Source organism: Ranitomeya imitator, chromosome 1, assembly GCF_032444005.1.
Source record: "Ranitomeya imitator isolate aRanImi1 chromosome 1, aRanImi1.pri, whole genome shotgun sequence".
Classification (NCBI taxonomy): Eukaryota; Metazoa; Chordata; class Amphibia; order Anura; family Dendrobatidae; genus Ranitomeya; species Ranitomeya imitator.
Window position 1 is genome coordinate 704,664,428 of NC_091282.1, and position 12,269 is coordinate 704,676,696.

At 43.7% G+C, this 12,269-nt stretch overlaps 1 protein-coding gene across 1 annotated transcript in view; it reads left to right on the forward strand.

Moving 5' to 3' along the window:
• ZNF106 (zinc finger protein 106) overlaps positions 1-12,269 on the forward strand; it is a 134,230-nt gene that overhangs the window by 100,765 nt on the left and 21,196 nt on the right. Inside the window, exons 12-15 of the mRNA XM_069731816.1 lie at positions 8,891-8,940; positions 9,041-9,183; positions 9,280-9,414; positions 10,926-11,042. Coding sequence (XP_069587917.1) covers positions 8,891-8,940; positions 9,041-9,183; positions 9,280-9,414; positions 10,926-11,042 — 445 coding nt within the window. The remainder of the gene's footprint in view (positions 1-8,890; positions 8,941-9,040; positions 9,184-9,279; positions 9,415-10,925; positions 11,043-12,269) is intronic.

Below are 12,269 nucleotides of genomic sequence, written 5' to 3' on the forward strand. Positions count from 1 at the left end.
GATCCTATGGATCGAAAAATTAAGCTTACTAAGGAAATCCTGGGACACATCTACTAATCTGCTAAAGACAAACGTGTCCTCCACATGTTACCAGATCCCTATTTCTCTGGTTACGTACCCTAGAAAATCACCTTTCTCGGGACATCTAGGGAGGAAATTCTAAATTCCCTACCATTACTTCAGAAGGCAACAGAGTTCAGCCCTCAATGACATCCTAGACAAGGCTACGGATAAAAAGAAGACTATTCCAAAGCAGAAAATCTCGAGGAAACGTTTTTTTCGCGCCCAGGCCCACACAAGAGTCCTTCAGACCCACATCCTGATGCATTCAAGAGGACGCCAGAATGCTTTAACCAGGAGGATTCACCTCCCCAATCACGTAAAATCCTCCCTATCATGGTGGCTAAACTCCCAGAACCTTCAAAGAAGAGTCAGCTGGGATCAAATACCTCTGAAGGTGCTCACAACAGATGCGAGCCAGAGAGGTTGGGGCGCCATAATAGAAGGTTCCCACTTCCAGGTGTTGTGGCCCCCAAGCATCAGGTCCAGATCCTCGAATCTGAGAGAACTGAAAGCGGTGGAGGAGGCGCTAAAAGCCGGATCTGTCCTTATCCAGGGTCCCCATGTACGGATAATGTCCGACAACACAACTACGGTGGCCTACCTCCGACACCAGGGAGGCACGAAATACACCAGCCTAAAATCAACCGCTGCAAGGATTTTTTCCTGGGGAGAAAAACATCTCCTGTCCATCTCGGCAGTACACATAAAGGGGTGAGACAATGCCCAGGCGGACTTCCTAAGCAGGAGAGATTTCCATCCTGGAGAATGGTCTTTGAACCAAGAGGTGTTCCTGTCCCTAGTACGGAGATGGGGAAGTCCCAATGTGGATCTGTTTGCCAACAGTCAGAACACAGTCGAGCACTTTCTTCTCCCTCAACCTCTCAAGCGAGGCACAGGGACTGGATGCCTTTTCCCATCCTTTGAAGTTTGCTCTGGCATACCCCTTCCCACCAATTCCCATGTTGCCAAGAACGTGACAGAAGATCCGGGCGGATCGAGTCACAACACCGGTGGCACCGATGTGGCCAGGAAGAAGCTGGTACGGCGCACTAACAGACATGTCTCTGGAAGGCCCGATACTTCTACCTCAGATATTCGACCTTCTTCAGCAGGGATCACTGCTACACCCAGACCTACACAGGCTAAAACTGGCAGCCTGGTTACTGAGGCCGAGATTCTGATAGCTAGAGGTCTCTCAGATGACGTCATTCAAACCCTACAAAAAAGTAGGAAACCAAAAACTAACGCCATCTATGGCAAGGTTTGGAAAAGATTTTCATCCTGGTGTGCCCCAAACAAACCTGATCCATTCCATCCCAACATCGCTCAAATATTAGAATTTCTCCAAAAGGGACTGGAATTAGGGCTCTCACCTAGCACCCTAAAAGTTCAGGTGTCGGCACTGAGTTCCTTTTTTGATCAGGATTTAGCAGGCCACCGTTGTTAAACGTCTCATGACATCTGCGAATAGGATTCGTCCTAGGCTCCAGGTTCAGACCCCTCCTTGGGATTTGAACCTTGTACTAAATAGTATGACTGGGGACCCCTTTGAGCCCATAACAGCCATCAGCTTAAAAATCCTGACCCTCAAGACTGTCTTCCTAGTAGCAATCACTACCGCTAGGCGTATAGGAGAGTTACAGGCCTTTTCAGTACAGGAGCCAAACCTACCCATAACCATGGATAGCATAATCTTTAAGCTAAACCCTGCCTTTATGCCTAAGGTGGTCTCAGACTTCCACAGAAGTCAAGATATTGTCCTACCCTCATTCTGTCCAAATCCCTCTAATCTGAAGGAAGAAGCCTTTCACACCCTGGAATTGCTTGCCTGAGGAGGTGGTGATGGCGAACTCAGTCGAGGGGTTCAAGAGAGGCCTGGATGTCTTCCTGGAGCAGAACAATATTGTATCATACAATTATTAGGTTCTGTAGAAGGACGTAGATCTGGGTATTTATTATGATGGAATATAGGCTGAACTGGATGGACAAATGTCTTTTTTCGGCCTTACTAACTATGTTACTATGTTACTATGTCCGCAGGGTGGTCCTCTTCTACCTCCAACAAACGGAGGGTTGGAGGATAGACCAAAACCTTTTCGTCCAGTGGTCAGGACGGAATAAAGGCAAGAAAGCGGCTAAAAGTACGATCGCTAACTGGTTCAAACAGGCCATCTCTTGCATATTCAACCCGGAAAATTTCTCCCCCGGCATCGCTGAAAGCTCACTCCACCCGTTCAGTCTCGACGTCCTGGGCAGAGAACGGGAACGCATCTTCTGAGCAGAGCTGCCACCTGGTCGTCAATCAATACATTCACCAGGCATTACAGGCTAAATTTCAATATGGACCTATCGTTTGGCAGACGTGTTCTGCAGGCAGTTGTCCCTCCTTAACCCCTTCATGACCCAGCCTATTTTGACCTTAAAGACCTTGCCGTTTTTTGCAATTCTGACCAGTGTCCCTTTGAGGTAATAACTCAGGAACGCTTCAACGGATCCTAGCGGTTCTGAGATTGTTTTTTCGTGACATATTGGGCTTTGTTAGTGGTAAATTTAGGTCAATAAATTCTGCGTTTATTTGTGATAAAAACGGAAATTTGGCGAAAATTTTGAAAATTTCGCAATTTTCACATTTTGAATTTTTATTCTGTTAAACCAGAGAGATATGTGACACAAAATAGTTAATAAATAATATTTCCCACATGTTTACTTTACATCAGCACAATTTTGGAAACAAAATTTTTTTTTGTTAGGAAGTTATAAGGGTTAAAATTTGACCAGCGATTTGTCATTTTTACAACGAAATTTACAAAACCATTTTTTTTAGGGACCACCTCACATTTGAAGTCAGTTTGAGGGGTCTATATGGCTGAAAATACCCAAAAGTGACACCATTCTAAAAACTGCACCCCTCAAGGTACTCAAAACCACATTCAAGAAGTTTATTAACCCTTCAGGTGCTTCACAGCAGCAGAAGCAACATGGAAGGAAAAAATGAACATTTAACTTTTTAGTCACAAAAATTATCTTTTAGCAACAATTTTTTTATTTTCCCAATGGTAAAAGGAGAAACTGAACCACGAAAGTTGTTGTCCAATTTGTCCTGAGTACGCTGATACCTCATATGTGGGGGTAAACCACTGTTTGGGCGCACGGCAGGGCTTGGAAGGGAAGGAGCGCCATTTGACTTTTTGAATCCAAAATTGGCTCCACTCTTTAGCGGACACCATGTCACGTTTGGAGAGCCCCCGTGTGCCTAAAAATTGGAGCTCTTCCACAAGTGACCCCATTTTGGAAACTAGACGCCCCAAGGAACTTATCTAGATGCATAGTGAGCACTTTGAACCCCCAGGTGCTTCACAAATTGATCCGTAAAAATGAAAAAGTACTTTTTTTTTCACAAAAAAATTCTTTTAGCCTCAATTTTTTCATTTTCACATGGGCAACAGGATAAAATGGATCCTAAAATGTGTTGGGCAATTTCTCCTGAGTACAACAATACCTCACATGTGGGGGTAAACCACTGTTTGGGCACATGGTAAGGCTCGGAAGGGAAGGAGCGCCATTTGACTTTTTGAATGAAAAATTATTTCCATCGTTAGCGGACACCATGTCGCGTTTGGATAGCTTCTGTGTGCCTAAACATTGGCGCTCCCCCACAAGTGACCCCATTTTGGAAACTAGACCCCCCAAGGAACTTATTTAGATGCCTAGTGAGCACTTTAAACCCTCAGGTGCTTCACAAATTGATCTGTAAAAATGAAAAAGTACTTTTTTTCACAAAAAAATTCTTTTCGCCTCAATTTTTTCATTTTCACATGGGCAGTAGGATAAAATGCATCATAAAATTTGTTGGGCAATTTCTCCCGAGTACGTCGATACCTCATATGTGGGGGTAAACCACTGTTTGGGCACTCGGCAGGGCTCGGAAGGGAAGGCGCGCCATTTGACTTTTTGAATGGAAAATTAGCTCCAATTGTTAGCGGACACCATGTCGCGTTTGGAGAGCCCCTGTGTGCCTAAACATTGGAGCTCCCCCACAAGTGACCCCATTTTGGAAACTAGACCCCCCAAGGAACTTATCTAGATGCATATTGAGCACTTTAAACCCCCAGGTGCTTCACAGAAGTTTATAACGCAGAGCCATGAAAATAAAAAATAATTTTTCTTTCCTCAAAAATGATTTTTTAGCCTGGAATTTCCTATTTTGCCAAGGATAATAGGAGAAATTGGACCCCAAATATTGTTGTCCAGTTTGTCCTGAGTACGCTGATACCCCATATGTGGGGGTAAACCACTGTTTGGGCGCACGGCAGGGCTCGGAAGGGATGGCACGCCATTTGGCTTTTTAAATGGAAAATTAGCTCCAATCATTAACGGACACCATGTCACGTTTGGAGAGCCCCTGTGTGCCTAAACATTGGAGATCCCCCAGAAATGACACCATTTTGGAAACTAGACCCCCAAAGGAACTAATCTAGATGTGTGGTGAGGACTTTGAACCCCCAAGTGCTTCACAGAAGTTTATAACGCAGAGCCATGAAAATAAAAAAAAAAAATTATTTTCTCAAAAATGATCTTTTAGCCTGCAATTTTTTATTTTCCCAAGGGTAACAGGAGAAATTTGACCCCAAAAGTTGTTGTCCAGTTTCTCCTGAGTACGCTGATACCCCATATGTGGGGGTAAATCACTGTTTGGGCACATGCCGGGGCTCGGAAGTGAAGTAGTGACGTTTTGAAATGCAGACTTTGATGGAATGCTCTGTGGGCGTCACGTTGCGTTTGCAGAGCCTCTGATGTGGCTTAACAGTAGAAACCCCCCACAAGTGACCCCATTTTGGAAACTAGACCCCCAAAGGAACTTATCTAGATGTGTGGTGAGCACTTTGAACCCCCAAGTGCTTCATAGAAGTTTATAATGCAGAGCCGTGAAAATAAAAAATCATTTTTCTTTCCTCAAAAACGATGTTTTAGCAAGCAATTTTTTTGATTCACAAGGGTAACAGGAGAAATTGGACCCCAGTAATTGTTGCGCAGTTTGTCCTGAGTATGCTGGTACCCCATATGTGGGGGTAAACCACTGTTTGGGCACACGTCAGGGCTCGGAAGTGAGGGAGCACCATTTGACTTTTTGAATACGAGATTGGCTGGAATCAATGGTGGCGCCATGTTGCGTTTGGAAACCCCTGATGTGCCTAAACAGTGGTAACCCCTCAATTCTAACTCCAACACTAACCCCCCCACACCCCTAACCCTAATCCCAACTGTAGCCATAACCCTAATCACAACCCTAACCACAACCCTAATTCCAACCCTAAGGCTATGTGCCCACACGGATTCGTGTGAGATATTTCCGCACCATTTTTGAAAAATCGGCGGGTAAAAGGCACTGCGTTTTACCTGCGGATTTCCAGTGTTTTTTGTGCGGATTTCACCTGCGGATTCCTATTGAGGAACAGGTGTAAAACGCTGCGGAATCCGCACAAAGAATTGACATGCTGCGGAAAATACAACGCAGCGTTTCCGCGCGGTATTTTCCGCACCATGGGCACAGCGGATTTGGTTTTTCATATGTTTACATGGTACTGTAAACCTGATGGAACACTGCTGCGAATCCGCAGCGGCCAATCCGCAGCCAAATCCGCACTGTGTGCACATAGCCTAATTCTAAAGGTATGTGCACACGCTGCGGAAAACGCTGCGGATCCGCAGCAGTTTCCCATGAGTTTACAGTTCAATGTAAACCTACGGGAAACAAAAATCGCTGTGCTCATGCTGCGGAAAAACTGCACGGAAACGCAGCGGTTTACATTCCGCAGCATGTCACTTCTTTGTGCGGATTCCGCAGCGGTTTTACAACTGCTCCAATAGAAAATCGCAGTTGTAAAACCGCAGTGAAATGCGCAGAAAAACCGCAGTAAATCCGCCATAAATCCACAGCGGTTTAGCACTGCGGATTTATCAAATCCGCAGCGGAAAAATCCGCAGAGGACCAGAATACGTGTGCACATACCGAAACCCTAACCCTAGCCCTAACCCTAACCCTAACCCTATTCTAACATCAGTGGGGAAAAAAAATTTCTTTATTTTTTTATTGTCCCTACCTATGGGGGTGACAAAGGGGGGGGGGGGTCATTTATTATTTTTTTTATTTTGATCACTGAGATAGATTATATCTCAGTGATCAAAATGCACTCTGGAACGAATCGGCCGGCAGATTCGGCGGGCGCACTGCGCATGCGCCCGCCATTTTGGAAGATGGCGGCGCCCAGGGAGAAGACGGACGGGACCCCGGCTGGATCGGTAAGTATGATGGGGGGGGATCGGAGCATGGGGGGGGGGGGGGGGAATCGGAGCGCGGGAGGGGTGGAACGGAGCACGGGGGGCGTGAAACGGAGCACGGGGGGGCTGGAATGGAGCACGGGGGGGTGGAACGGAGCACCGGGGGGGGGGGTGGATCGGAGTGCAGGGGGGGTGATTGGAGCACTGGGGGAGCGGACAAGAGCACGGGGGGGAGCGGAGCACTGGACGGAGGGGAGCCGGAGCAGTGTACCGGCCAGATCAGGGGGCTGGGGGGGGGGCGATCGGTGGGGTGGGGGCACACTAGTATTTCCAGCCATGGCCGATGATATTGCAGCATCGGCCATGGCTGGATTGTAATATTTCACCCGTTATAATAGGTGAAATATTACAAATCGCTCTGATTGGCAGTTTCACTTTCAACAGCCAATCAGAGCGATCGTAGCCACGAGGGGGTGAAGCCACCCCCCCTGGGCTAAACTACCACTCCCCCTGTCCCTGCAGATCGGGTGAAATGGGAGTTAACCCTTTCACCCGATCTGCAGGGACGCGATCTTTCCATGACGCCACATAGGCGTCATGGGTCGGATTGGCACCGACTTTCATGACGCCTACGTGGCGTCATGGGTCGGGAAGGGGTTAAAGAAATTAGCTGTTGGTATCACTCCGATACTGCTGTCGTGGATGGTGACTGGAGAAAATAGAATTAGACTTACCGGTAATTCGGTTTCTAGGAACCTTCCACGACAGCACTAATTTCCCTCCCTATCTGATATTCTTATTGGATGATTCTTGCACTTAAGTCGTAACTATACATGCTACTGTGTCCAGAAAAATCACTGGTGGTTGCTGGAAGGGGAGGGTATTTAACCTATTTGTTTCCTGTCCCCTATTAGGGCGGGGAGACATCCTCCGATACTGCGGTCGTGGAAGGTTCCTAGTAACCGAATTACCGGTAAGTCTAATTCTACTTTTTGCTGGTTTTTTTCTGCAGCAAAACCTGATCTTTTTGGCAGGAAAGAAGCTGCGTCAAAACGCAGGTTTAGGTGTGTTTTGGGTGCATTTTTTGTTGCCTATTTGGTGCTTTTTTTTCTCTTTGTCCACTCTAATATACTTGGATTTTCAACAGCAAAAGCGCAGCAAATAATGATACCTGCGTTTTTGCTGCGTTTTTTTCAACACCCATTCAAGTCAATGGGTGAAAAAACGCTGAAAGAAGTGACATGCACTATGTCCAAAAAACGCAGCAAAGCACAAAATACTTATCAAACAAAAAACCAATGTGTGTATGAGATTTCTGATATCTCATAGGCTTTGCTGGTATTGTAAAAAGCAGCTGAAAATTAGCATATATAAACGCTGCAAAAACGCCCTGTGTGAACTTAACCTTACAGTCACAGCACTGGGTAGCAATATTAAAGAAATAGTTTAATGGTTACATTTCTTCTATGACGCCCAAACAAACATTGCTCAATCTGTAAGTATGCAGGGCAACCCCCTTTAAAAGGTTTGTTACAGAGGACACATGTCACCTATCCACGGTGAGTACCTGGCTTTACGTCACTTCCATAGAATTGTATGAAGCACAGGAAGCGTGCTTAAAGGGAATTTGTCAACAGTATTTCACCACTCAAACTCTTACAGCTATTTAGCTCTTGCAAAGCAAGTCCAGCAATAATGACTGTTTCTATCAATATGCAAATGCGGCTGAATTGCTTTCTTCACGTGTAAGCACTTTTCAAGCCTCTGTCACTCCAGCTCTATTCCTCTCCCAATGCTGTCTTCTACTTAAAGGGAATCTGTCACCCCCTGGACACTTTTCAGCTATTACTTCGGGCATACAGGTAAAATAAATGTTAATCTAGTCTTACCTGTATGCCCATAGTTACTTTCTAGATGTGGAGAAATAGACTTTTCATTATGTAAATGATTTCCAGGCTCTGGGGCGTGCAATGCTTGAAAGAAAGCCCTGCCTCCACTCTTCATTATACGATCATCCCCCTCCCATGCACGTCACACTGACTGACGTGTGACGTGCAGTTGTGGCTCTGGAATCCCGTACATGTCCCTTGCCTGGAAGAAATCATTAGCATGATGAAATATGTGTATTTCTCCACATCTAGAAAGCAACTATCAGGCATACAGGTAAGAATAGATTAGCATTTCTATGACTTGTGTGCCCATAGTAATAGTCGAAAAGTGTCCCATAGAGTAACAGATTCCCTTTAATTGGCAGATTGTTTCCTGTGTGTCTTCAAGCAAAAGATCTGTCTGTCAAGCAGGAACAGGCAGTGTTGGGCGGATAATAGAGCTGGAGTGACAGAGGCTTGTAAAGAGCTTTTATGCCCGAAATGCCGTAGCTTCAAAATATCTCTACCGAAATTAAAGTATAAAATAAACAATAATGTGTAAATGCTAAATAATTTGCCGTGCAAAGAGATGAATATAATAGAGTTTTATCATGTATACAAAATTACTTGGGTGCAAATGTGACCAATGTTAAGTTTGCTACTATTTGCTATATCTGCAGCAAGGATAACGCTCACAGAGATATCAGCACTGCAATAAAGATCTCATGTGGTGAGTCATTTTGTAATTTGAACAATTAGTTTAGAAAAATGTTTGCTCGGGATGAGGATGGAAAACTATGTAACTAATCTTCCAATTTGTCTGCCTGAAGTATGGTCAGAACCCGGGGACGAGGAGCAGCCTACAGAGGGCTACTTCCATGGGCATCAGGCATCTGTTAACGCCATTCAGATCTTTGATGGCACACTCTACACATGCTCTGCAGACAAGTCCGTGCGAGCGTACAACCTGGTGGTGAGTGGTGTCACTGTTCTGGTAGTTGATATCTACTGGTTTTCCTTGGTTATTGGTAAGTTATAAACCTAATGCTTCATGCTTCTTGTTCTTCAGACCCGGACTTGTGAAGGTGTTTTTGAAGGACATACATCAAAAGTCAATTGCCTTCTTGTGACTCAGACATATGGGAAGAATGCAGTGCTGTTTAGCGGATCTAGCGACCACACTGTCCGCTGCTTTTCTGTTAAGGTACTTTTGTCGTCTTGAAGTGTACAAAACTGTAAAATGTGTATTACATGCTTTTTGCCTTAAAGGGAACCTGTCACCCCTAAAATGGAAGTTGAGCTGAGCCCACCGGCATCAGGGGCTTATCTGCAGCATTCTGGAATGCTAAAGAAAAACAGAAAGAAGAAACCCGATCAAAAAGTCCAGAATAGTTAATATAAAATCATGAAAATTTTTATTAAGTAATAATACATCAGATTTATAACATGAATAGAGCAAATGCAATAGAAAAAATTATTTAAAATGTATAAAGGGCGCACCTAACTAGGATTAGAAATTCTATATTTAATAATTGCCACATATAAGATACAAAAGATGTGGTAAAAAGTAATAAAAAACTATACAAATGTATAAAAACGTGATAACCACAAATGGACACCGCAGAGACAGTGATCTCATGCGGAAAATGCTAATGTGCAAACAGTGTGCAAGCCAAAGTGCATATGCAAGAGGGTTGAAATAGTAATTTAGGCTGAACTGTACAAAGATACCACTAGGTGTTGCTGTTGATAACAGCAAGTGTTGGCACACGGGAAAAGAGACTAATAGTAATAAGAAATCATAATGCAGTCATGATAGACATGTTCGCGCCCTCCCCAACGCGCGTTTTGGCACGCTGCCTTCGTCAGGGGGATTCGTCAGGATACATCGGGGGCTTATCTACAGCATTACAGAATGCTGTAGATAAGCTCCTGATGCTGGTGGACTTAGATTTTTTTTTTTTTACTCGGTTATCTCCTCCAAATGCTACTGACCTACTGGTGCTAGAAAAGGTTTTCTTTTTTTCTGGTCCCCTCTGTTCCAAAGTTATACCCCCTGCTAATAAAGATGCATTCTCCCTTTAACGAACTGGGCGAAGACCACAAAAGTTCCCTGTGGGAGTGACCTTGTTTTGATTGGCCAGCTTCAAAGGAGAAAAAAGTAAATGCCCGCAGAAAAGTTTTGTGCTACATGTCTATTTGGTTGAAGGGAAACTTTGCACCATTATTATCAGTGGGTCCAACTTTGGAACAGAGGGATGCAGAAGAAAATAAAAAACTGTTTCAGAATAAGTGGAGTAGCGACAATTAGAAGAAATACTCGGTTTACATAAAAAAATAATAAAATAAAAAGACTTTCATGGGATTTTTTTACATTTTAATTCTTTATAAGGAGGTATTACCTCTGGAGATTTATGGCATGTCATATGTATCTGTTATAAGTTTATAATGGGAGCAGGCTTTCCTGGACTCCTGCATAGATGGCTATATCTTCACCTCATAAACCTCATTCTGGAGTGAAACACCGTTACTTTTTCTGGTACATGTGATCACTATACAGCGCACCGTTGGTACTTTCCTATCCTGAGCTGTGTGCCATTCATCACTGACATGTAGCCTAGCAAGATGACGACCAAAAGAGATCTGATTATAATTAATTTTTTAGCTTCATAATATTCACCTTTTATGCATTATTTTAACTCCTTGTGTACATAGACCCGTGAGTGTATTGAGACATTAAATCTTGGAGAACGAGTCCTGTGTCTACATGTAAGATGGAAAATCCTCTATGTGGGACTTGCCAATGGGTGTGTGGTCACATTCTCCATTAAGGTTGGTAAATTTAAACTTTTGTTTAATTTATAAATGGATTTTACAGTGACAATACATTCTAAAATAATTCATTACTTTTATGGCATGTCAGAACATGCACCTTGGGGCACTATTCCTTCCCTGTCAATGATGGTTACAATAGTGTAGTAATACAGTGGGGGAAATAAGTATTTGATCCCTTGCTAATTTTGTAAGTTTGCCCACTGACAAAGACATGAACAGTCTATAATTTTAAGGGTAGGTTAATTTTAACATTGAGAGATAGAATATCAAAAATAAAATCCAGAAAATCACAATGTATAAATTATATAAATTTACTAGCTGTACTACCCAGCTTCGCCCGGGTTAATAACTGCTGTTAGCAAAATAGAATGTGTTAACAAAAATTTATTCTGCACACAAAAACCACAAAACAAATAGATAGAAATGTAATTATTAAAAGGCAAAAACTGTTTTCATGTCTGCAAGCCTCGCTTCCCTCTCCTCAGAAAGTTCATTGGCTCTTGAGGAAGCAGCTCTTGTTCTCTTATCTGCAAGCCTTGCTTCCCTCTCCTCAGAAAGTTAATTGGCCCTTGAGGAAGCAGCTCTTGTTCTCTTGTCTGCAAGCCTCACTTCCCTCTGCTCAGAAAGTTCATTGGCTCTTGGGTATGCAGCTGCTGTTCTCATGTGTGTCAGCCTTGTTTCTCAGTCTTCACATTTTTAATTGGCCCATAATGCAGCCTTTTTTATTCGCATCAGCTGACATTCGTGCCATGGAATTCCTTTTCTTATGAGGCATTACTGTGGTAAAAATAGTCTGTAACTGGCAGTTTCTATATCCTCGCACATAGAGGTAATGTGACTGACATCAGCCTTTCCACCAACACACCCTAACTGACATGCTATTACCTCACACAGGCTTTGTTATACTGAGAATGTCCTTTGTTGCCTATATTAACCAATCAGAGCTCAGATTAATTAACTGTAGTAAAATAGAAGCTGAACTGTGATTGGTTGCTATTGGCAGCCTGATAAATCCCCAGCCAACAGGAAGCCCTCCCCCTGGCAGAATATATTAGCTCACACATGCACATAATAGACAGGTCATGTGACTGACAGCTGCCGTATTTCCTATATGGTACATTTGTTGTTCTTGTAGTTTGTCTGCTTATTAATCAGATTTTTATTTTTGACACAGACTTGTGTGTGTTTTAGGGCGAGTTTCATGTGTCAAGTTGTGTGTTGAGT